At 39.6% G+C, this 25,970-nt stretch overlaps 2 protein-coding genes across 3 annotated transcripts; both read right to left on the bottom strand.

Moving 5' to 3' along the window:
* Window positions 1–1,182: 1,182 nt before the first annotated feature.
* LOC115732538 (alpha-glucosidase 2-like) lies at window positions 1,183–18,054 on the bottom strand. Its single transcript, XM_048276848.1, has 23 exons — window positions 17,837–18,054; window positions 16,777–17,062; window positions 16,528–16,596; window positions 16,311–16,448; window positions 16,091–16,208; window positions 15,181–15,263; window positions 14,947–15,042; window positions 14,056–14,224; window positions 13,654–13,796; window positions 13,501–13,587; window positions 11,636–11,821; window positions 10,664–10,831; window positions 10,092–10,212; window positions 9,922–9,991; window positions 9,079–9,166; window positions 8,873–8,993; window positions 8,057–8,250; window positions 7,836–7,944; window positions 6,914–7,069; window positions 5,703–5,805; window positions 3,111–3,284; window positions 2,669–2,814; window positions 1,183–1,602 (listed from the first exon to the last, which is right to left on the bottom strand). Exons 1-23 carry the CDS (start codon window positions 18,046–18,048, stop codon window positions 1,409–1,411), a joined length of 3,231 nt encoding a protein of 1,076 aa, XP_048132805.1. The 5' UTR covers window positions 18,049–18,054; the 3' UTR covers window positions 1,183–1,408.
* Window positions 18,055–19,538: 1,484 nt separating this feature from the next.
* LOC115727940 (protein MOS2) lies at window positions 19,539–23,457 on the bottom strand. Of its 2 annotated transcripts, none has more exons than XM_048276849.1 (2): window positions 21,917–23,457; window positions 19,539–20,088 (listed from the first exon to the last, which is right to left on the bottom strand). In XM_048276849.1, exon 1 carries the CDS (start codon window positions 23,327–23,329, stop codon window positions 21,950–21,952), a length of 1,380 nt encoding a protein of 459 aa, XP_048132806.1. In that variant the 5' UTR covers window positions 23,330–23,457; the 3' UTR covers window positions 19,539–20,088; window positions 21,917–21,949. The 2 variants fall into 2 exon arrangements, with proteins under 2 accessions (XP_048132806.1, XP_030514118.1); XM_030658258.2 differs by having other exon boundaries at window positions 19,539–20,038.
* Between the last annotated feature and the right edge of the window lie 2,513 nt (window positions 23,458–25,970).

Below are 25,970 nucleotides of genomic sequence, written 5' to 3'. Positions count from 1 at the left end.
ATTAGATTCAAAAAACTAAAAAAGAAAGCTAAAACTTTCTTTTGAAACAAAAAATGAAAACTGAACAAAAAAAAAAAAAAAGGAATGGCAAGATCGTAGGGTGTTTCCGTCGGCGCCCATCACTAGAGGGGTAGCGGACGTCGATGGCCCTAGGCGAGGGTGCCCAAATCTAGGCAATGCTGGCCATCTCGTAGGGTCGGCAACCCTCCCCAAGCCCAACCGAGCGCACCAATATTGGGAGACACTAGTAGTCACTTTGGCCTAGTGAGGGACGCCGGCCCAAGCGAGGGCACCCAAACTTGGAACACTAATGCTCGCTTAGGCATAGTGAGGTACGCCGGCCCAGATCTGGGCGTCGAGCCTGGCAAAGGCCAGCCACCCTCGCCCTTGGCCAGAGACCTTCACCACCCCTCCAATGACCCCTGTTCCACAAGCCTGCGATTCCTCTTTCTTTCTTTTTTCAGTTTTCTCTTTTTAAAATAAAGTTTTAGCTTTTCCTTTTTAATTCTTTAATCTAATTTAAAAATTAAGAAAAGTAAACATAAAAAATTACTAAATATATTAAAATATATTAAAATATTACTAAAAATTATCTATATCAACACCGGCCGTGCCACGTAAGACAGCAGATAGCTACATTAACAATTTTCGGCCTAAATTGACCGGATAGATTCAATTGAAAAAATATAATAATAAAAAAATTAGGACCCAATTGATAAAATTAAAATCTTTGAAACTGAATTGGCAAAAACACAATAAATTTAGAGTTTTTTTGATAATGTTCCTTAAGGAATCACTTTGACATCATGAAAATGAGCCCATCGAGAAAACCCTGGAACTTCGTTAACCGACTGTAAGTATAACCGCCAACGGCAAAACCTGATCAAGTGATTAGATTGGCTAAATCATAATTAGCTGATCTAATAGAATTCCCCTGGCTGATTTACATATTATACGGTCTTCCAAAGAATATTTTGGTAAGTTTTGAATGACATGTTAACAGAGAAATTTGTCACCGTTTGTTCTTTTTTGCTTTTTTTTTTTCTGTGATGATTCTGCAGATATGCCACTGAACTTGGATTCGAAACATTACCCGCAGATGCAGGTTGTGGAAACATAAGCAGAGATCATAACACGTTTTGCCATCCAATGGTCATAGATGAGAAAACATGATTTGTACAGTTGTGACAAGCTTGTGATTGGAATTCAGTAATAATGACCACATGACATGTGATAGGACAAACCTTCAGCAAAACGCACATAAATTAACTTTCTCCTCTGTGATAATGCCCCCGTGTGGTTCACTCAAAACACCGCAAGTAGACGTGTTGTGGATAACAACGGGACCCAGCTCGAATGTTTATTTAGCTTCTCAGTTTTCTTAATTTCACAGTGGAATGTTGAAAAGTCACGACATTCTTACAACCTCGTATTCATGAGAAATCTTCAGGGGGGACTCTTTTGAAACGGGCCTCTCCTCTGACCACAGCTCCAGATTAACCGTTCCGGTTCCCCAGTGGATCATGCAATTGAAGACCTCATTGACATTGAACCGATTGACTAGTCCCACACCAAGGCATCTGTCCCAGAGCGACCATTCACCTGAAAAAGTAGACGGTAAGGCGCTGAGTTGGAGAATATCCTCGTTTGTCGGAACAAAAATGTCAAAAAGTGAGTGGCTGCTAATTGGACGACCAATTAATAGTCGTCCCATCCAAAAGGTTATCATATTAAGGAACCTTTTGAGCAGGATGCTAGTAAATGACCACTTAGGTTATGTAATCAAAGAAGAGAAGATTGCACCGAGGACAGGTAAATAGAAGCTGGAAGCAGTGTAAACATACTGAAGAAGCAGGATGGCTGGCTAAGGGACCTTTGGCATACGGACCCATGAGAACTGAGGACTGGAATTCAAAAAAGGAGATGAGGATAATCTATAACGAGAATACCACCAATATGAATAGCATACACCTTGATTCTTGTACTTCCACTAGTGCTAAACTTAGAAAGACCTCGAGCGTATTTTGAACTATCTTTGTATCATTGTATCTCTAGTAAGCACTGCAGAGATAAATGAGAGGGAGAGGCTTAACTCTAGGGGGCAATGATAGGAGACCATGGTTCCGTTCTAAAGGAGCGACGGGTTTTGTACAAGGGTTTAGTCTAGAAGCAACTTATGCTGAACTTGTATGGAACAGATAGTATGAGTTGTAATATATTTGGTGGAAGTAGGGGGACTCAGCCTTGGTTGGAGGCAGGAGGAAGGAGCGGGCCTGAACCTCTCCTATACTGAGCTCAATTTTGTTTTCTCTACTCTCTTTTTTCTTGTCAATCAATTAAAGCATTCAACGGTTTCGGGAATATTTCAGTGAAACTGATAGCAGTAATTCAATGCTAACCAACTTTTGGTGATTCCAGACGGTAGAAGTACCAAGACCTTGACAATGGACATGGGTTTTGGTTGAACAAGGAATTTGTGATCCTGTTACCCTGGTTTTCCAGCAGATAACCAAATGCAAGTTTTGGCAACCCAATGTAAGAGTTCCAAAAGGTGGAATGATGCAACCGGATCTTCGTTTACTAGGGAATATAGCTCTCCAGTTACCCGGGCCTTTGCAGCAGATAACAAAATTCAGAACCAAGAGGAAAGGTGAGAAAAAAAAGTTACCATTAGGTAGAAGATTCCCTTCAAAAGTCTGCTCGCCAGAATCAGGCCAAAGTTCATGCTTAGAACCATCTACAGCTGTGAACGAGATAAAAGATTCTGTAGGGTGCAACAGGGTGAACGTGGGGTGTGCTCTCAAGCAGACCAACCTACAGCAGAATATAAACAACCATTATAGGTGATTATCGACAATCTGAAAGTCAGATAAGAAACGAAAAGCGTAAAATGCAGTTCTCTGATGATATCTCCACTCAATTTTCTGATTACATTTATTCACTGTAACAAATATGCAGGCTAAACTTTAAGCATGTGTTCTGAATAGTGATGAGCAATGAGTTTTCATAACATTTTCTTAGCATTAACATAATTGCTCATTTCCTAGAGGCCTGTTATCAGAAGTCATTTGTAGTTGTGTAACTTTCTCCAAAACTATGTTTGAGCTGACCTTGAAAATCCACCAGAACCAGCACCAACTTTCCTGGCTACGAGGCTAGAGTCAATTCGGAAGACCTTAGGGTTGTCCTTTCTGATAGATATGAGCCTTTGAAGAACCAGTCCACCGCCAATTTCACCTTCCATCATAAGAGATTCCTCCTCTCCAGCATGCTCAAGATTTCTCCTACAGTTACAGGGAATGCAGAGCTTACACAAGGCAAATGTACCGATTGAAAATGAAATTCCTATGTTTTCAAGGTTAACAGGGAATGGGAGCAATAGTTGTTCGTACTAACAGTAAAGATATATAGATAACTGTTGATTAATATTATTCAGCAGACTACGAGTGGTCAAATGCTTCTACGTAAATGAAAGGTCAACTTCAACTTTGGTCTAATTTGCAACTGCTGGCATTACTAAAAGCATTCTCAAGCCTTTTGAAAATACTGATGGCCACATGCACAAAGAGATTAATAATATTCTGATTCACTTCTTATTGTACTAAAGCCATGAAAGGATGTAGTCTAACTCATGTTGTGACAAAATGAACCACTGTTATAAGTGCAATTCTACGATCTTCAAGAGAGAGGGAGAGATAGAATCAATAAAGACAGCATCTTTACTCAATGACTAGATAAAAGAGTATATAGCTGGCTGTATTTATAAAGCATGAGGGACACTAACAAAACCTTAATTTCCCTATTTATGACCACCTGACCAACTACTAGCCAATAGGCTAACATCATAAATATGCATTTCAACACTTCCCCTGAAGTTAGAGCATCCACCTTGCATACGACAGATGCAACTTTTGTCCAACGTTTGTGACTAAAACGTTTTGTACGCCGGACCTCGATAGACAATGGATGTGGATATATCAAACTAGATTTAAGATAATGACAATTGTGTCCAGACCTTACAGGATAAACTGACTATAATCCACATTGACACCAGTTATGGTGAAAGGACTGAAGAAATAAAGTGATATAATTAAAAAAAAAAATTGAAACCTTTCTTTCTCTTATAACAAAGGTGAAACGTGCAAAAAATCATCTTGATTTTTGGCATACTAAGCTCCATCACCACACAACGCTTGACTTTGGCAGCTCAATGAAGGTATGTTGGAGTCCAGCGCTCACAGTTTCTTGGAAACTTGACGCCGACCCCACTCGTCGATGACGCTCTCAAATGAAGACGAGTCTAACAATGGATAACATCGACAGTAGGCTTCTCGAGATTTCAAAGGACCACAATTGGGGAAATTGTTGAAGATGAGTTGCCACTGGTTAAAGCATATTTTTCAACTTATCTCATTTATAATTGAGAGAGCTCTGTTAAAGAAACAAAAGCACATGAACCAAGCAAATTTATAAGGCTTGAACGAAACACAAACCAGAAACGACAGATGACAACAGAGGATAGGAAGACAGCTACTGGAATGAAGGAATTGATGAAACCCTTGATTGGAGATCAGAGGGACTTGACTGGGAGTTTGTAATAGTCTTGAAGACAAGGACGAGTGGCAAAGAACAGCTCAAGAAGGTGATGGCGAGCTATGTAGACTCGTGACAGTTGGGATTGGCAGAAACTGACCAACGATGAGGCTAAGAGTGACAGTGGCTTGAGAAAAGTTTGCAATAGTGGACTTGAGCTCGCTGGAGAAGACGAGATTGATGGTCACTGATTGAGATGGGTGGTCAACAGACAGCAAATCCGAGGAACAAAGGAGCAGCAACTCCTTGACGGCAAGGAAGATGCTGACGAAGGCCATCAGTTTACTTGATCTGGACAAACAGTGATTCCCTTTGACGACAAGCAGAGATTTGACGGAAATAAGAAAGATGAACCTTGGGTCCCTTTCTCTTTTGGCTCTGGTATCATGTAAACTTGTGGGATTACTTTCCGTAAAAAAAATTTAACATGTTACATGTAGGCGTGGACTAATATTCATATACTTTAACACTATCCCTCATGCGTAAGCTGGACTTTGTGAAGTATATGATAAAGGAGGCAAATAAGGCCTGGAAAGATTTTAAACTCAGGACCTTCTCAAGAAGACTTGATGAATGTAGATAGATTTGACTTACAAATTTTCCAGTATTTGCAGGATTCAGCAATCATACCCTTACACTGCCATGTTTGGCCGTGCTTTGCAATCAATGGTCCAATAAAATACCCAGACCCATAATGATGAAACCAAACAGAGATGAAGTTAAATCTTCTACTAACTCAAGCAAACTATTTGTCCCTAATAATCCAAACTCAATTGTTTTTTTTTTTTTTTTTTTTATGACCGAGGTTCCGCACGGCCGGCGAGCTTCGCTCAACACAGCGGTGGAGCACGACTAGTCCTCGGAAGGGGCTAGCGCAGGAGCCCACCACCACAACCCCCCACTTAAGACACCGACGCCGAGGAGTTTTGAACCCAGGACCTCTCGTGAAAGGAACTGAACTCAAACCAACTCGGCCACCGATCGGTGGGTATCCAAACTCATTGTTTCTTCCTCCTAATACCTGAAATTTCTTACTCAAGTATTTTACTCAATTTCTCATGCTGCAGAGAGGTAATTACCAAAACTGAGACATAAGTTGAGAAACTTACTCAATGACAGTATAGTCCTCAGTACATCCAGCAGACCTATACTCTCTTCCACTATACTCTTCGTATCCATTGATTTCAATTCTGCTATGAAGCCATTGTGTACCTGCAATACAGACATAAAATTTAAAGGTTCTACTTTAAATTCTGATAACTTATAAATGTTTTCACACATAATTGTCTTACAGCATTTGCTTTCATGCTTTGATAATCATCAGATCAACCTCAACCTTCCTCAGCGTAGCACAATATAGACGATCAACTCTAACGGTCATCACCATCGTGGCAGTGACAGCATAAAGGTCACAGTTTTGTAGCAAGCTCAAGTATGCCATAGAATCAAACTTAATGATTTAGGAAGTCTCAACTTTTGCACACTATAGTGATGCTAGACTCCATGTTTGCTCTTCATGAGAAAATAACAACTGAAGAGGCTGCGGCACCAGTTATGGCATAATTATCGTTATGGCCTTGACACAATTCAGAATTGCCTATAACAAGAAATATCTGGTATATGACAAGCTGCTTCATGGGTAGTGTAAGTTAAGGACAAGCTGTCATGTTCCTCCCTTCTAGATTGATAAAGACAAGATGTATCCATGTTGACAAAGATGCGATAGGAGTAATGCAAATGTTGTGGGCAATGCCGAATAAGTCTCTCCAAGAACTTAATTCACTACCAAGCAAAGGAAAAAGAAACACCTACAAATCCAGAGTTAAATAAATCTATTTTTATTTAAATCGAACTTTTTATGCTCTAAATTGTCACACATGCAGAGAAGGAGCATCACACCTATCCTAATAAAGAAGGGAGGGACAGAAGTAAGCAAAGCTTCGTAGACAATGTCAACCCAAAGTCTATCCAAGCACATCAATTTACTTATTGAGCAAAGAAAAAAAATAGATACTTGAAATCTTGTGCTAAACGAATCTCTGCGGATTTGAACTGAAACTCTCATATATCTGATCGTCAGCTATATAGCTACCAAAGTGCATAACACATTTCCAAACAATTCAATTTTTGCAAAACTGTATTTTGCTGAAGAGAATTGGCATTTAGTTTAAACTTACTGATAAGGAAAATCAGCAAAGCATGGTTATCGCTGCACGAGCTCTATAATATATTAACGAAGCTTCCACTTTCAAAAGTTGGAATTCAAAATTGTTTAAGTAGTTCTAATAGTATCAGGATGAAAAGAACCCTGTCAAATCACCTGAAGGGACATGCTCCATTGATATGATCCTTCCCCCAATCCAAGGAACAACTTTTGCTATCCATTCCCTGCTTTTTAACTCGATAGGGGTCCTCGAAAGTTCTACACCCTTATGGCTTGAAATCTCTTCCACATCTGGAATGCGCTTACAGCTCTCTGCAAGCAAGAATCACTTGCATCAAGAAACAAAAGGTTGCATGGAGAAGATGTAGAAGATATAGGCAAAGTCACCGCATAATATCAACAAATATAGTGACTGTCAAACATTCTTCCTTGGAACCCATAATAATCCATGAGGAAGAATGATATCCCCCGTCAAGGAGGAGCCACCTTCCTCAAATATCAGCAAAAAGTCAGAAAACCTGCTACAGGATGTGCAGTAATGTTCCAACAGCAAAAAATTTCTAAAGGATGTCCTGGAACTATCATCCATATACTGTTCAAAGTTGATGCATGGCAATCAGTAAGGAATTGAAACAAGTGTGAGCGGTCATCAGGGAGGCAACTTTCCTCTGTGTGATTATGAATTAGCACAAAGTATTTCTTCCAAACCATAATTCATGATTTCACTTTGCATTTAGGATTGATAAACAAATATTAAAGTTCCATGTTGTTGACATGTTCACAGAATGAATCAATTCTTATGGATAGCAGATTTACTCTACCAATGTCAAAATGGAAATTTGTATCTGTTTTCCACCGAAAAAGCCAATTAAACCCACAAAAGGAATAGGTAGCATCCAGACCGAAAAAAAAAAAAATAGATATCAACATAAACTCATGAAATCGGTTTGATAAGAACTTGATAATGAGAGAGGTCCAGCCACGTTGATGGCACAACACGATTCTATTTTGCCTGGAAAAGTAATGAATGCATCCTCAGAGACATACACACATCATTGCCAACTTGAACTAGCATTACCTAAGCGTGCATTATATTTCTTCTCACTTGCAGCAACCATATTAGACACTTCGTGCTCTGAAGGCAACGTAATTTGGATAGTGTCACCATCCATGCCCCATGCATCAACCTGTGTGTGATCATAATTGCTCAGAATTTCCAAATAAGAACTCCAATGGTGCTTAATAGCAAGTTCTTAAATCAGATAAAACAAGCGTCCTTCCTTATAAAAAGGAATTTACCATTGCCCCTCCACCTAGTAACAGCAGTACATGCAGACGACGTTTTGGCCTCTTCCACGAACCTTCTTCTGTGTACACCCTTATGGTAACCTGTGAAGATTCACGTTCAGCAATGTAATGAGTTAGCAGATATTCTCCCTCCAAATACTTATATCCATCACCATCATCTTCAAAAAGAATGCCTTTCGCGGTCCCTGTTAGCCAGGAAAGATACAAATCAGAGTGGATAATATTAAACCAGTCTTCTCTTAACAAAAAGCTTCTCTTCCAAGTGCATTTTGACTTCAGCCTAATAGCAACAAAAATGTAAACTGATTGCCTCACTTTGCCATCAACTTATATAGTACCAATTGAGAACTTTTGTGGAAAAAGTTTTTGATGCTTGTCAACGATAGTGTGTGACGAAGGAGCATGTCACAGGATAGGAAAATACAGAATTAGACAAGCTTAGTTATTGGAAAGACGGAAAGAAAACAATGGGACACAATTTAGCAAGTTTTTTTAACAATATTGAGAAATTAAATCACTTAATGACATGCTTAAGTTGTTCTAAGCTTGAGCAACTTTGTCATTAGTCATTCTGCGAACAATCAACATAACGCTAAATTATGAGAATCATAGAGGAAACAGTCAAATTTTCAATTGAAAGCGATGGGCAATGATAATTAGATTTCTAATCGGTGATTTGACACATTCCAAATATGAATTTTCACTAGTAAAATATGTTCACGACCCGTCTATAATCAAAACCATAGATGCAACACTACCCTAGAAAAATTCGAGTCACACAAGAAATATCAAGTGGAAGAGATGTACCGTGCTCATTCAAAGCCACAAGGAGCATCAAGTCATCTGAAAGATTAGCTTCACCAACATGTTGGTGGGGAGGGCCCAAGGGAATGATTGACCCACCTTGTAGAAATAATAAGGGCAGATCCTGTCAAGTTAAAGCAAAATAACATTAACTGCAGGCAAACCAGTAACATGAAGAGCATTACAAAGAAACTAAGAACTTGTGGTACCGGGTGTGCATCATCGAAATCAAAGGTCAGCCAAGTACCCTTGGGCAACACATGCTGCATGTCATTTGATTCCTCATGTGGCCTAGAGCTGATGAAGATTAAAAGACATTAGCAGATGCATATGGATTGATGCTCAGCTTAAAGCCTTTTTAAATACAATCTATTAAACCGTCACAGAACCATCTATAAGACCTAGAAACTTGGGCCAAAGAAACCAGACAATCATCTGTTATTTTGGGGACTAATAAGAACAAACTCGAGACTTGATAACCATCACATCTTTTGCTAACTGATCCCATTAACTTTCCAGATGGCTTATCGACAATGCTACAAAATGCAGAAGACCTTTAAAAGTGAGACATGAAGTTAAAAAGTACCGGTACATTAACCTAATCAATCTCTTCTTGTTAGGGCTTTCCCTCTCACTGTGGGACACATACACTCAAATGTGAAAAACATAGTTAAGTAGGAAATCTATGCAATTCGTGTGAAGCAATGGCTAACTGAGCCTACGGGGGTGAGGGCCACCACCAGCCCCTCCAGGTCCGCTAGTGATGAGAACCTTGATATTATACTGTTCACATATGTTCACACGTGCAGAGACATGCATATGTCAAGTGATCAAGCTACATAAGACATGGACAGCAATTATAGCCTATGACATATGCAAAAGGGAAAGACACCAGTGACTAAACTAGTGTCCTTAACCTAGATCAGCAAAGAGAAAAGAAAAGGGAAAGACACTAGAGACTACAATAAAATGTGGAGCAGCAGCAAGGAGCTCGGGTTCCTCATGACATATGCAAGGTCAAAATTTTTAACTTTTATAGAGGAGAGGATAACCTTGCACAAACCAAGAGTGGCCCCAATAAAAATGAATTTTCCAGTGTCCTTAACCTGGGATCTTTGGGATCTGCACGAGAACTTGTATATGCTTAGATACCTATGCAAATAAGAACAGTGATACATGTAGTAAGAAGGGAAGCATGCTATTTAACACCATGCGAACCCACCAGCAAAAAAGGTTGGACTTGCCACGGGAGTGCCCATTTTATGAGCCATGTAGAAAAGAGTATATATGTGGGGAAGAAAGCGGTAGCGCCGCTTCAGTGCCAGGCGACAGAGTTCCTCACACTAGTGCAAGAGAGAAAAAAAAAAGAAAATAGTCTATAAGATCTTCTGAGGGGGCCAATGAATTTACAAAATAAGTGCTCATGACAATTAGAGCAATCTATACATTCCAGTGATAGGAAGGTAGAGAATCTGATACTAGATAGTCAGCATGCTAAATTAGTCGTGATTTCATATATTTTACAAGAAAGGGAGGATCAGAGGTTCTCTAAGGACTGAGAGACATGATTTATTTCACATCTTTCATAGTCATTTAAGAAATTTGGTGTCTTTCTCAACAGGTCTATCAGTAACAGATGAGGGAAACCTTTTCTTTCAAAAAACTGGGAGCAAGGTCAGCTGACAGAAGTGCTTTAGATTGGAGAGAATTCAATTTGAATGAATGAAATAAAAATCATCAGGGAAAAGGTCATGCACATGACATTAGCACGTCACCAAGAAAAGGAGCACAAACCTCCTCGCCAAATGACCAAGGTTCGTGGTCATTGGTGTCAATTTCAGAGTGTCCACGACAGAATGGAAACATTGCACCTATAGCCATCCACCTTCCAAAAAGCTTGGGTGTCGCATTTCCTGCAAATCCACCAATATCAGGTCCTGCAAGTGGTTGACCACTGAGACCCTGAACAGAATTAAGAATAGTCAGGACACATTATCTAATAAAGGAATATCCGTTGTGTGAACTATTCTGAGAAACACCACATCAAATTTGTTGACGGGAGTTCAAAATCTGTACATAAAAAGCTAGGATCTTTCAAAACATGGATTTCTATTCAAAGAGTGCATAAACGCATGGATAAGCTTGCAGTAACCCATCTATTTGGAATCCAAAGTGGATAAAAATAGCAGTTAAAAGTCATAAAAAAGTGAGGGCAAACAAAACCAGGCTCCAGTGCTTCAAAGGTCTAAATTGCTTAAAAGACATTTGACAATTAATTCTGCGAAGAGTGTCCCACAAACAGTAGAACTCAATTATTCAGAGTTACTTTGTCATGCCTTGTCCAATGCAAGCTTACTTATTTAAATCAAAGTGGCAGCATGGCGTATAACAACTATACCTAAACAATGTTGGAGCATCACCTATGTAGGGAAATACAAATAAAGGTTACTGCTCGCTCATTCTCTTTGATGATATGCGCAATGATTACCGCATGATTGATGATGAAAACCAAATTTTTATGTCCATGCTGCACACTGCAGTTATATTATCATAATTACCCTGATGTTTATAGACACTTGATCTCCACCTTGTGTATAAAAGATTGGAAGGAAAGACCTAAATTTGCTACCATCATTTCCTTGAAGTAATCCATAAATAAGTCAAAAAAGATGGAAGCTGGACAGGAAAATGCAATAAATTCAGTGCAAACCATAAGCAAATTTCTTCACGCAAAAACAAGCAGCATAGCCTACATTATTCACTTACCAGTTGAAGTACCATTGAGATGCTCATGTGCAGGTGCTCCCAGTTTGAAAGGTTATCACCAGTCCAAGTAGCTGCATACCTCTGACTACCAACGAATCCAGCTCTAGTAAGGACAAAAGGACGCTTGGTTTCATTAGCTGATTTCATGCCTTCATACGTAGATCTAGCCATCAGCATCCCATAAACCTGCAACAGGGATGGTAAACTGAGTAACCAGATTTTTATGGATAAAAACAAGAGTACCAGCTACATGATCAATGTTTACACGTCAGCAAGATAGATAGGATGTAATATTTGTCACAGGTGTCTATAACAAGGAAATTCTTGGGAATTATCACCAAAAATATTCAACCACTCAAATTAATGTCACGAAATAAAGGAAACGAGTAGAACTACTTATTTGATTTTCTAATTGTGAGTACATTCGAAGGATCTTTTCTATCTTCTTCTCCTGCTACACTAGAACAGCAATAACCCCAATCTGGTAAAATTGCCAATCATTGTAACGCCTTGAACTACTTTATTTTTTCCTTATGTCTTCTTCACTCCTTGGCTTTCCACGTAAAGGTTCAAACTAGAGCTATAGATAAGTATAAGCCTTCAAAAATTACGTAGGGAGCATCAGAGGACTAAACCAAGCAATGTGGATTGCACATGCAAGCCAGAATCACAAAATTAACCTTTTCTTCATTTCACTTTGCCCTTTGAGATTTTGATAGAAGCAATTTTTTACTGTTTTCCCTTTTAATGCTTGGAAGTTAATGATAAGCTGTTTCATTCTTCATGCAATCTCAGAACCTGCATGGCTTATTGTTTGATAAAGATAAGACTAACTTAACCGAAGTTCTACACTGATATAATCTCCAATACTGTGGTTCTCTTTCGAATCTTACATGTTTTAGGTTCAAGTTTATAACTCATTCCACTGTCAGTCCTGTTATCCTTCAGACAGCAAACTTACTGATGAATGAAAACCTTACAATTGTTTGCTCATCTCTTCACAATGTTGGTACCATAATTATGGAACCGCCAATTAGTTTTGCGTGAAATATTTCAACCAACGCATATATGTGTTTTGTGAAGGATGCATGCAATCCTGTAAATGATGAAAGTACCAAACAATCAAAAGATAAAACCCCTGTCTAATCTTGCGATGGTGGTATTGCTAATGCTTTACAAATAAAGAACTCTTCTTCCACTAGCTCAGTCTCAGCTTTCTTGAATTTAATGGTTTGATTGCGATTGTATACATTGAAGAGAATACTTAGGTCGCGGGGAGAGAAAGCTGTCAGAGTGCACAATGCAAATTTGGCAGAGAAGATCCTCAGACAAAGAGGTGGAAAACAAGGCACTCTTTCATTCTACCAGCCTCACCATTTTTATAATATGACACCAAATCTACAGCTATTATAAAGCAATCAAAACTCTAAGCATGACATTGCTTGTGCTACATATGTGAAAAGCCGGAAGTTATCATATTTTATCCTACTATATTCAATAGAAAGCATTTAGCACTTGACCCCGAATCAACAACTCATTCTTTCACTCGACCCCCCTTGCTTTTCCAGTACAATCATGCTGGATGCATTACAAAATCGCTTAACATCTATTTCCATATAAATCTAAGATGTGAAACACAAACAACAAATGGAAAAAGGCTGGAAAACATATTTTATCCTACTATATTCAATAGAAAGCATTTAGCACTTGACCCCGAATCAACAACTCATTCTTTCACTCTTGGCACCCCTTGCTTTTCCAGTACAATCATGGCGGATGCATTACAAAATCGCTTAATATCTATTTCCATATAAATCTAAAATGTGAAACACAAACAACAAATGGGAAAAGGATGGAAAACATACATTGTGATAGTGTGAGTGATTCTGGACACCTCCAACTTCATCATCTCCCCTATGAATGTTGCTCTCGGGCATGGTCTTCGTCACAGACTGACAGAGAAGTTGTAAGCCGTAGTTCAACAACAGAAAATGACAGAAACTAAAAGTACTAGTTACCTTAAAGACAGCTGGTTCATTCATATCGTTCCATATACCATCAACTCCATTAGAAATGAAATCCTGAACTAACTGAGCCCACCAGTGACGGACTTTTGACTGTGTAAAGTCAGGGTAAACACAAGGACCAGGCCACACCTCCCCTGACAAGCAAACGGTTACTCAGCATTGTCTCATCAATTTTTTCCTTCCAGAATTTTGCACACATACATGCATACATGTAGATTTATTTTCGGCTAAATCCAAATGATTCAGCATGTAAACATTAGTATGTTTGGAAAGATTTTAGGGGTTACTTAAATTTGAAATGCTACAAAAAAGGAGAAAACGTGAAGGCAAAAACAAAACCAAATAGACAACAATAAAGACTAGCCAAAACCACAATGAAAGACAGCAAGGTACCAACAAATGGAGTTCCATCTGCTGCTTTGATCCAGACATCACTTTTGCAACCACTGTCATAGACAAAATACCCCTCTTCACGTTTGATACCAGGATCAAGCATCCAGATGGCTTTGAAACCTTCTTGGTGGAGACCATCTACCAAACATTTTGGCTTGGAGAAGCAGTCCTGAAAGTAAATCCTCTGTTTCAGCTTCCATGCTGAAAATAGCACTCCTTATTTAGTAGACAGGTGTCTACTGCTTACTAAGCATTGATCCTATGTCCTTGTACTACTAGACAAGTTAGCCAAGCAAGAAGTCCCAGACACGAATGCACTTGGGAGGCTTCGAACATAAAGTGAGCACCAATCTAAAAAGGACTCAGTGGATTGAATGTATGGAAGCGATGGACAAAACAGAGATGCATGGCATTTCTGCATCAAGCACAGTACCTAAGGTTGAAAATAGAATATCATAAGAACACTGATCATTGCAATGCCTCCAAAGTGTATTAACCAACAACATATTCCACACGACCTACCTCACTTCCAAAATGATAACACCATCTTCCTCAAGATTATTCCTAGATTGGAAACAGATCTTCACTCATATTTGACAAAATTCTCACATCTTACATGTAGATGTAGATATATGCTTTGCTTCAGGTGAACTTTCATGATGTAGATATGTAGTTATGCTCTGTTTCAGGTGAATTTTAATTATAAGTATGTGACGTCTTTTTGAAATTGGCTAAAACTGTGAATTTTCAGCCAGCCATAAGTTGCAAGTGGTTTGATACCTACTGAAAGTGAGGTAGAAGATGTTAAATTGGACCTAGTTAGAGGAAGGTAATCTGTAATTTTTCCAAACAAGGCAATAACAGGGTTAACACAAAAGCAGGAGTCCATGCCTTGTCAAAAGTGAAGCAGCGAAACCCATCCATATAATCTATATCCATCCATACGACATCACAAGGAATCTTCTTTTCTCTGAATTTACTTGTGATCTGCAATAAATGGATAAAAATTTAAGCTAAAGAATTATCATGCATTAACTCATGAATTGTTATTAAATCAGGTTGAAGGAAACGAGGGTTGAGGAGGAAAGATTGTAGAAGCAAGCAAGATGCATCAGAAGGGCTGACCTCTCTAACTCGGTTATCAGAGTCATAGCTCCAGCGGCATTGATGATAGCCTAAGGACCACTTTGGCGGCATAAACACAGTTCCTGACGATGTATGCAAGCTATGTCATTAATTCAAGTGATAACAGTAATAAACAGACTATCAAGGAGATTGTCCGGTCATTCTGGTGGTCCTCTAAAGTCCATTTAGTACTAAACTAGAAATCCACGGATGGGTGTTTCTTGAGATAAGAAAAGTCATAGAAAAACAAATATTTATTTGACAACTTCATTCATAAGCATGAAGCTTTTTCTTCATTTAAAGACAGGAAAAACAGAGAGCTCATGGTAACAAGGATTATGCATGATATCCTGATAAAATGAATACATTCAAATTTTCTGTGTCTGTAATTCTGACAGCGTATCATGTTTACTCCTCAGGAAAACCACTTAAATGAAGCCTATACTTGTAATAAGAGGCACATGGTGGTAAAAAGCAGTAAACATGCCTAGAGTGTTTTGGCATCAAATGTTGAAATCAAAATCTTAAAGTTTAGAGAACGTCTGTAGAAAAGATTCTAAGAATTTGAAGTATCACTTGTCCAGAAAACGAAAAGGACCAAATAAAAGTGGTACAATCTGCAGTACGGGAAGCACAAAAGCCTTGCGTTTAAACTGAAAGTGTCCAGTGAGCTAACAAAATGAGCTTCTTCCGTGTTTTGGGTCATGCTTTTTACTTGTTTCCTTTGCCATATTGCCCATTAGAGATGTTTGGAAAATTTGTTTTGAGTTCAGCTCATTCATTGACGCCCTTTTTAAACATAGTAATTAGCATCTTAGAAAAGTTGCTAGACATTGAAAATGATTGGGAGAGCAGAATTAAGCAGCATAGCATACTTATGGAAAGAAGCTGACATGTGCAGCATAATTACCAATTGCATGAGACAAGGATGTTAGAACCGCGCCAGGTGAAGCAAATGGACCGAATGTAATGACAGGGTATGAGGAGGGAGCCGTGAACTGTATTCTTGACATGTTTCTCAGATCAATCTGCCCATGTGAAAATATCACTTGTAAGCTTAAGACAAGTTCAAATCGGAGCTTCCAAGAAATTACTCCAATATGTGATCGCAGGTATGAGTTTTACAACACCTCACAACGTCGTGTCGTGTCAGCAAGAATCCCCAGTGACTCTCCACTCGGAAGAACAGCTAGCACCCAAGGATGAGATTGGTATAAAGATGTAGTACTTGGGCCATAACCCCATGCGTCCGTGTTCCATGTAAACACCTACAACAAGAGAGATCCCTGAGAATTCAGGAGAGAAAAAACAAACGCTAGCATGGGAAGTTGGGGAAAGAGGACTAACTCTTTTTCCCGTACGCTCAAGCTGTCCACTGACTTCGCCAGTCCCATAAAAACTGGTCCCAGCAGGTAGCTAAATCATATGTAACATAATGTTATAAAGGACTCGGCCAATACATACTTGGAAAACATAAATCAAGCAAACAAAATTTCCAAAAGTAGTGGAAAGGTCACAGTCCAGAGAGTGCAACTTACCAACCAACAAGTGATCCAACTAATTCATGAGAAAGAAATAAGACATGCGTTGACTGACCTCAAGTTTGACAGTCTGCTGCCCGGAGAGACAGTGGTAAGTAGGGATATAAGAAGGGACATGATGACTCATTATCGGTGCGTCCCTATCCATGCTGCTGACAAAAGAAAGACTAGGAAATGCCGCTTCTCTATCGTTTGCAGAACAGTCGAAGCGGAAAACTCCTTCCTCCAAAATAGGCTCAAAAATCATATCGCCAGTGGTGACATCCGCAGCCACCACCTCACCTTCTTGAATCGTCATTTTAAGTTTCAATCTCGAGTTCTTACTTTTTGTCGTCCCGTCTCTGCATGGCACAGATTCACATCGGCATCACTCTGCCCTACACCTATTTATTATTTTTCCACATGCCAGCAGATACATAAATGCTAAACCCAATCGAAGAGTATTGATTAGAGTAAGAGTAAGAAACAATAATGACATCGTGTGTGCACGTAAGAGAAACATCCTGCATGTTACATGTGAAAATATATGAAAAAAGCAGGAGAGCTCTTGACATGCGGGGACTCCCACATCAGAGAAACAATGTGCTGTGTTACATATCGAAATCTGCTGCAGCACAACCAATTTGATATACGAAAAAGATTGAAGCAATAGCAAGTCAATCCAGCTTGTTGACTCGCCCATCTACCTTCTTTCTTCAACGGTCCAACACCTATGATTCCAATTACACACAGATTCATCTTCCCTTAACTCGAAATTCGGGACACGGTAATGTTCAAGAGGAGATCTTTTTATATTACAGTCGAAGTACTTGTTTAATCTCATCGCAACTTCAGATTAAGAAAAAAATAATAGCAAAGCTGCTCCAAAAAAGCAGCACAAAGCATGCAACACTCTCTACTTCACTGGAAATCAAATCGCATTCTCTCTCAAAACTAATCAAAACCACACCAGAATGAGAATCCAAAGCTCGACCATTCGCTCTAGCAAAGGACCTAGAAACGCCCGAGAAAGACGAACTACCGGAATTTCCCTTCCTCCGGCGATTAACTCGCCACATGAAAAACCAAAATCAGTCGCCGAAAGCAAAAGCGTGCATGACCAGAGGAAGCGGGACCTGAACAGAGACGACGCTGCAACAGAGAATCCGTGACCGGGCAGAGGACGGAGAAGACGTTTGAAAGAGCCCGAGCGACCGAAGGCCGGGGCGGTACTCGATGAAGGCACGTAAGGGTGAGGACGACGACGGAGGAGCGCGACCTCCGATGAAGAACCTCCACGTGCTGCTGCGACGACGCTAGTTCGACTGAGTAGCAGCAGGTCCTCCATTTATCCACCAGCTTATCATTTTTTTTTTTTTTTGGTCTTTTGCTGTGGAGAGAGAGAAAAAAAGGGCGGCTCGAATGATCGAGAAGATGGCGGAAGTTTTTTTTTTTTTTTTTGGTCATATGATGGCGGAAGTTGAAACGTCGGGGGATTGACTTCGTCCACTTGTCACAACTCTTTCCCATGAATAAAAAAACAAAAAAGGATCTGTCGCGTTTATTTCACAAAAAATAAAAAAATTAAAGCACATTTTTTTTGAATAATCGTTTATATTATTTATAAATATGAATGAATAAGAAAAAATTCCTCGTTTACAAAAATATATAAACATAAATTATTTCTGATAATAAAAAAAATTCATTAATTAATTATTTCAAATAATATAAACGATTGTTTTTTGAAATATATTTTCTAAATCCTTTATTTTTCGCGAAACGAACACACTTTATATTTCATTTGATACGAAACTACTCCCTCACTTTGAACAAGCCCGTTGTCGTCCCCGCACGATTACGAGCTGGAGTAAACTCGAAATGATCTCCAAATAAGAATTTCTTGAGATCGAGAAGCGATCAGAGGATCCAAATTCATTGATTAAGAGGGATTCCGAATCACTCGGGAGTACGGCCACGCCCACAAAAGTTGTCCTTTGCCCGTATGATTCCTTTGCTCGATTCCAAATCGGGTACTTCTATGCACCACGTCTCGGCATCTCGCAATTGATATGATAAAACATCACAAGATCGCAGACAAAATGATCATTGAATTTCGTACATAGTATGACGAAATATCTTACGGTTACTAATGTATCATATGAGCATGTTCTCAATTTTTCCATGCATTTCTTTGATAAGAAACGGGATAATCATAATTCTAATTATTAACAATAAAGTATGCACAAATTGGACCACATCACATCTCCGTACCGTGTGAATTCCAATTGTTATTATTGTTGACGACAAATCGATTCTATTAAACTAAGGTTTGTTTTTTACCCAAAAAAGTTTCTTTCGATACGAGCCGAAGCGGACAGATCAGTGTTGGACCATATTCCTACACTAGAAGAGTTGGCCGAACAGCCCATCATTTGATTATCCTCATGTTATCATTCATTGACCCTGATTAATTCCCATGATCAATTAGATTCCCAGGTATATATGAGAGCAGCCGTGGCCGGCAGCGAATCGCAAAAGCGAGCACGGCGTCGAATAACGCTGAATGATTGCCGGTGCTGTGGAGTCAATTCGAGCCACCTCATGAGTTATAATATGAACTTTATCAAAGAGGGAGGCCGTGACCGGCGGTCCCATAATGAGCCACTCTAATCCAAGCATTATTTTTTATCAGAACTCTTACCGCCCCACCCCTACCTTAACAAGACCGCTAAAAAGAGGTAGACCTATTTGGTCACATCTATCGTGTGATTTTTCTTACCCGCATGAAACACACTCTGTAGCAGTCTCACTGCATCTTCGCTGTGAACTGGATCTTCGCTGTGAACAAACTCAATGCATGCCCAGCATGAACGCCGGATAAAACCGTGCCACAATGCCCGCAGAAGTAAATATTGTGTCTGCACAGTGGAGGAAAATACAACAAACCTCTGTTTCTCCTCTAGTAAGGGACCCTCGAAAAGAAACAGAAACAACGGAAGCGAGAAGCTCTTCACTTTGATCACCTGGAAGTAATCGAACAAGTTACATAGCAGCATCCAGTCTTCTCATTCTTATGGCAACCTGGATGTCAATAATACAAATCGAAATCAACCGACACCCAACTGTTGATGGGATGATATCCCGTCGCAGAGCCATGCACACAAATGAATGTACCCGCAATTGTGGTTGTGAAGATCCAAATGCAGATGGTTCACAGAATACGTAGGTAAGTATTCGTATCAAATCTTGGGCGGTCATCTGCTGCTCCTCATAACTTTTTAGGTGTTCAGCAACTACTAGCCATATCTCTGCAACTCACATGCATCATATACCCATCCCTGCACAGTAGCCGATCCAATTCTCCATGAGCAAATACCAGCCTAAACCCAGATAATTGGATGTAAAGCTTAAGAAGAAAGCGGCGATGTATGCTGAAAACTAATTATGCAGTGAAAGTCGAGTACTGTGGAGAAAACAATAAGATAGGAAGGTGAATTCTCAACTTAAAGGCATACTGGGGGAAAACTATGTGGAGGGCAATTAAATTGATTGGCAGATTGAAGTAGCCTCGGTCTTTCTCTTGTTTCCCACTTCTCACCAAGGATATTCTTGTGGTTATCAGCACACCACAACTTCCATCATTTATCCCCGACTTTAAAATAACTACTTTTTTTAGTCCAAAAGGAAGTACCTGAATTTCTCTTCCATTCCCTTCCCTTGTAGTTACCCAAATAAAAGAATCATTGTGGGTGGGTTCTCTTTTTTCCTCTTTCAAATCTTCCATCCATTATAAGAGTTAAGACTAAATCACAAATACTTATAAGTGAGTTGACAAGGAGAAAAAAGTGGGAAGTGAAAGTACAATTTTACTGTGTCAATATAAATTTGCTTCAACTGTACTTAAAAAAACACAATTTCATATCATGGTGACTAGGAATTTTTTGGTTCTTGGTTCTGTTTGGTGTATAGTTTATACCCTAAAAAAAAAAAAAACCAAATTTATTTTCACCAAAACCAATCTAATAAGGTTAAAAGTCAAACCAAACCATGAAGTTAGTTCATCATTTATGAGATGCGGCTCTAAGGCAATAACAGATAAGAAGCGAAGAAGTAACTTAGTACTTTAATCGTTATCATCAAGCAAAAAAATTATTTCCTAGGGAAAAATGCAAACTGCAAAGACATTGAACGACTATCAGTTACAACATTCTCCATTAGGTGCAAGAGGGATCATAGCCTTATTGTTGACAAAAAAAATTGTTTCCTCAACATATACTATCGATTTGGTTAGTTTTATCAAGTTAAGACAATTATAGGAACTCAAACAAATAAGTCTAACAGCAAACTTCTCTACAACCCAAGACCAAACTATCAAATCAGCCTTATCAGATAAAAGTCATCAATTTCTAAAACTTTTACCACCACTACGGCTCATCAACCATGCCAAAGAACTACATAAACCCGAAGCAACAAACATATTGAATTGCCCATCTAGGAATGATTCGCCAGGCACCAAGCACAAAGACAAACTAATCGATTGTTTGATTGATTCAATCCAGAGAACAAAATTGGTTGCACCGAAGTCCCCAGCAAAGAGCAAAAATGGTGAGCGATTCAGTATTGTCCGACTAAGTAAGCAGCTATTGACTCAACTCAAGATTAGATGTATCATTCGTCTAACTTTTGACTCAAACAAATCACGACCAAGAGACTGGAAGTTAATGTTATGAAACTTTACTGATTTTTGGACCATATATTTGTATGTCGACAATCATACGGCTAGGGACAAGCTATAGTAAGTCAACCTGCACCGTGTTCAGAAATCCACTCTCTACTTCCACCATGCACAACTTTTGGAAATCGCAGGCACCGATCTTGATCCACTTTCAAAGAGTACATCCATACAGCTCTTTCCTAAAGAACTTGAAATCAAAATAATTTACAGCAAAATGCTTACAAAGAGGTTTAGGAGTATCATCCAAATAAGATTATTAGGTTGAGATCTAACTAGTCAAGCACGCAGTCTGTCCTTACTGCCATTACAGCTCAATAAAAGAACATTCAATTATTTAGTACATTTCTAGTGACAAAAAAAAGTACCCAAAAGATATAATATCATCACCATCACATCAAGCAACTGCTGAATGCATCGATCAAATATGACAATCTGCCCAAATACTATACTAAATAGGAGACATGTCAAACAGGATGCCTACCTTCTTTCTGACACGGTTGAGGCATCAAGCAAATCAATATCCCATTAAGCTTGGATCTCCAACATACTCAGCAATTTGTTCAAGCCGCACATTGAACAACTCCTGACTATCAGCATCACGGACAACACCAGTATCTCGGTCAGAATCCCTGTCCACTAGACTCCCATGGACACCCTTATAACGACCAGACAAAACGAAAACCGAACCCCCACGCTTGGGTAATGCAGTCTCAAGATATTCTTGATCTACACCTTGAATAAGTTCTTTGCTCTCATCCATCAATATATCGCATACATTCGGTCCAACCACATCAACCACCCTTCCCTTCTTCAGATACAATCTCCCACCTTTCAAATCCTTGCTGATCACTCTAACCCTAATGTGACTCATCAGCCATCCAGCTTTACCACTGTCACCCCTCTTATCTCCACCATTTCGAACATCTCTCTTCACTTCATTTCCACTCTTTCTACGACTTCCAGTGCTATCATTCTTAATTCGAAGCTCCTTCATCTTCCTCAAAAACTTTTCTTCCTCAGCAGAACCCAACTCAGTGAGATCTGTGATCCTGACCTTGACTTCCTCTTCTCTCCTTGAGAGATTCAGAATCACCGATTCGCTGCCCACTACTTCCACAATTTTTCCCTTCAATCCAAACAAGTCTTCTCTACTTCCCCCAACAATCCTCACCTCTTTACCCACTCGAAGCTTCCCTTCACCTCCCCGACTATCCCTCCCCTTGGCCTTCTCTTCCCGCACTGGCTCAAGGGGCTCAAACCCAAGCCCAAACCTCTCTCGACCCCTCTTCTTCTCAACCTGCCTAGGCGGAACATCCTCCTTGGCATTCTTCCCCACCCCTTTCCCCTCTTGCCAACCATAACCCCTAAGATACGCGGCCGCAAATTCCTCGACGGGCATGTCGTCGTACCCTGGATCATTCCCCAACTTTGCCATTTCCTCTCTCAGTTTTAGCCTGGAATCATCCACCCTCGATTTTCCGAGCGCTTCGGGCTTGACCTCGCCGTCGTCCCCCAACAGCTCGTCGCCGCCGCCGTTCTCTCTCTGACGGACAGTGAGGCCGTACGACACGGCACTGGCGTTGGCCTCATCGTCGAGGGACCTTGACTGGGGCTGGAACCGGGAGAGATCGGAGGAGGATTCGGAGGCGGGGTCCGGCTGCAGAGGCAGGTCGAGGTTCTTCATCTTCTTGGTGGGGCGCCATTCGTTGGGCTTCGGTGGGATAACCCTGCGGCTTGCGTCATCCGCCGGGGCATCGGAGGAATCGAATTGGGTGATCTGCTCGCGCGCCGATGAAGATGGCGCCTCGCCGTCGTCGGCCAAGCCGAAGGTGGTGGAGAGGGGTTTGGCCGCCGGCTTGGGAGGCTTCTTGGAGGCGTTGAAGGAGAGCTTCATGCCGACTGCGGACTTGCAAGAGAGGACTGATCGTAGAGCTCGGAAAGGAACCCTAACCGAGCGAAAGAGGCATGGGACAGTGATAACCCCGTAACGAGCCGGTCGGACGACGACGTGGAGCGGTCGCCGGTCTAGACAAGAAGCTTTTAGAATGGCGATGGACAGGAATGAATTGGATCTACGGACAATATCGTTGACAACGTTGACATAATCGACGAAGAACGAAATGATTTAGGAAAAAGATATGGCAATTTTAAGGAAAGAGAGAGAGAGAGAGCGAGCGAGTAGATAAAAATCTCGCATTGTCAATAAAAGGTCTAAATTTGAATTTCGTCCTCTAATTTCAGCTATTGTTGCAATTGAGTCCTTTTAAGTTTTCTTCTTTGAAGTCCGAATCAGGTTCCTCACTTGATTTTTACAATTGAAGTCTTTTTTCCACTATCATATTTAACTACGTTAATAGGAGTCACTCAAAAACCAAAGAAGGAGAAGAAGCAGCTCACATGTTCAGTGGAGGCTGCCGGATCCGGAGCTAGAGGGAGCTTCGGCCGGGGGTCGACCGCCGATGTTTGCCATGGTTCGAGTGGACGGCCAATTTTGTTGGGAGAAGATCAAGCTTTATTTTGACCAAAAAAAAAAAAGGTTGTTCTATGGCAAAAGAAAAATTAAGTTTCTAGGATTCAGTCTAATAGGGAAAAGCAGTGTTTTTTTCTTAATAATCCACCATCTTTGTTAAAATAATTTAAGACTTAATGATGTGCCTAATTGTCTCTCTTTCCCCTCTCATTGGGCTACATTATATTTGACCAAAAAAAAGACTACATTATAGAATTTCAAAGATATTAATCTTCCTTTTATTATATCGCAAAGTAGGCACGCCCTTAAATAGAACTTGCTTACAATTTTAATGATACGAAAGTCTGCACATCGATTTACCTCAATTCTCCCCTCCAAATAACAATTCAAACTTATACGAAAGTTCTTGAGCCGATGACTTCTTAGGGTGTGTTTGATCGTCTAGATTTCTGACCAAGATAGGATTGGATTGAACAGGACATGAAATCTAAAGATTTTACCATATCACATCCATTGTTTGATAAATCGCAGTAATAAAATTAGATATGTGCATATCCTATGATATTCATTATTTGGCATTTGCACATATCGATGTAAACAGAACCCGAAAATGCACAAACGGAGAGTATAAGAATCTCTCATAATTCATTTCCAACTCTAGTAAGAGAGAAAAAAATAAGATCATTCACATTTGCGATTACGGAAAGTTTTTTTCTCTCGTGGTTTGGTTAAACTTCGACATGAGCAATAAAGTTACGGAGGAGAATAAGTTTTGACTCTTTTTCTTCTTTTATAAACTTTTGACGTCAACCAAAAACCTACTATCAAGAAACAATTTCAGCTATCTCACCGTTTTCATAAAGTTTTAACGTGAACTAAAAAATACAACGGAATGTTGAAACTTTAATATGAACCAAAGATACATAAGAGAAGAATATATATTTCATTGTTCTACATTCTTCGAGAATTAGAAAAATCATTTTCAAGTTTGAATTTGTTCATTTAAAATATGGTTCTTCTACTGCATTTTTATTTACTTATTTTTTAATTTTTATATATCTTTTTTCATTATTTTTATTTCGTTCCATCATTTCTTAATAAATATTTTATTAAATAACAAACTATACTACCATACTTAAAATATGTAATGATATGAATATGAAGTGTGTGTACGCACAAAATATATGTTATAAAGTAGAAAGAAACTCAAATTTATAAATACATACAGGTATATACAAAAAAAATTATTTTCTATTTTTACGTTGGCATTAATATTAGAATTCAAATATAATTCCAAATTAATTATTATTTTAATTTTATTATTCAAGAATTTTGTTCTTGGAAATAAATAGCTTTTATATCATAGACATAAAAAATCATATACACCCTTATCTCACCTCCTCCATGGGATAATTATATCCAGGCTACATTCCATTTTGTCATGTTATGGACAGAAGCCAAACACGGAATATGATAAATCTTATCACATCCTATTTTTTATCCCGATTACCAAATGTAGCCTCACGGGGCTAAGGATATTATAATTTACAATGATCTAGGCAACACAAAGCACTGCGCATCGTCCATCACCATCTTCTATCACGTCGATTTCAGCCTTGCATTGATTCTAAGATAATGGCCTCATAATAGATTTCCTCTTTGATTTGGATACTGACTTACCCCTTTCCGACACATGCCAATTTGCGTTACCTCAATTATCCATCAATTGCCCCCGAACTAGACCGTCCACACCAATTTCAGTCGATTCGCAAGTTGGACCGAGACCGACGCACGCTCTTACCGGTCAGAAGAGGACCTTCAAGTTCCCTTTTCAACGAGTCACATTGGACGATGATACCTGGATTCGGGCTTACGTTAAGGAGGACACCTGAGATTTCTAGGCAAACAAGCTTGAATGAGTGCTCAGAAGAATCTGCAGAAGTTGGTAGTTGACTCTGCACTAAAAGAAAACCAAGTCCTTCGAGCAGCTGCTGCACATTTCCCATAATTTTGGAAGATCATGCAGTGTTGTCATTGCCCCGTACGACAAACCATATGGCCCCAC

Source organism: Rhodamnia argentea, chromosome 3 (assembly GCF_020921035.1).
Source record: "Rhodamnia argentea isolate NSW1041297 chromosome 3, ASM2092103v1, whole genome shotgun sequence".
Lineage (NCBI taxonomy): Eukaryota > Viridiplantae > Streptophyta > Magnoliopsida > Myrtales > Myrtaceae > Rhodamnia > Rhodamnia argentea.
The sequence above is the reverse complement of the archived record's forward strand: the minus strand, read 5'-3'. Positions and strand labels throughout refer to the sequence as shown.

Coding starts and splice junctions, on each gene's coding strand:
- LOC115732538 (XM_048276848.1), bottom strand. CDS start 18,048: ATGGAGGACCTGCTGCTACTCAGTCGAACTAGCGTCGTCGCAGCAGCA. Junction 15,264..16,090: donor ATCCTTGTCTCATGCAATTG/GTAATTATGCTG, acceptor ATACATCGTCAG/GAACTGTGTTTATGCCGCCA. Junction 15,043..15,180: donor CTGATAACCGAGTTAGAGAG/GTCAGCCCTTCT, acceptor CATTTATTGCAG/ATCACAAGTAAATTCAGAGA.
- LOC115727940 (XM_048276849.1), bottom strand. CDS start 23,329: ATGAAGCTCTCCTTCAACGCCTCCAAGAAGCCTCCCAAGCCGGCGGCC.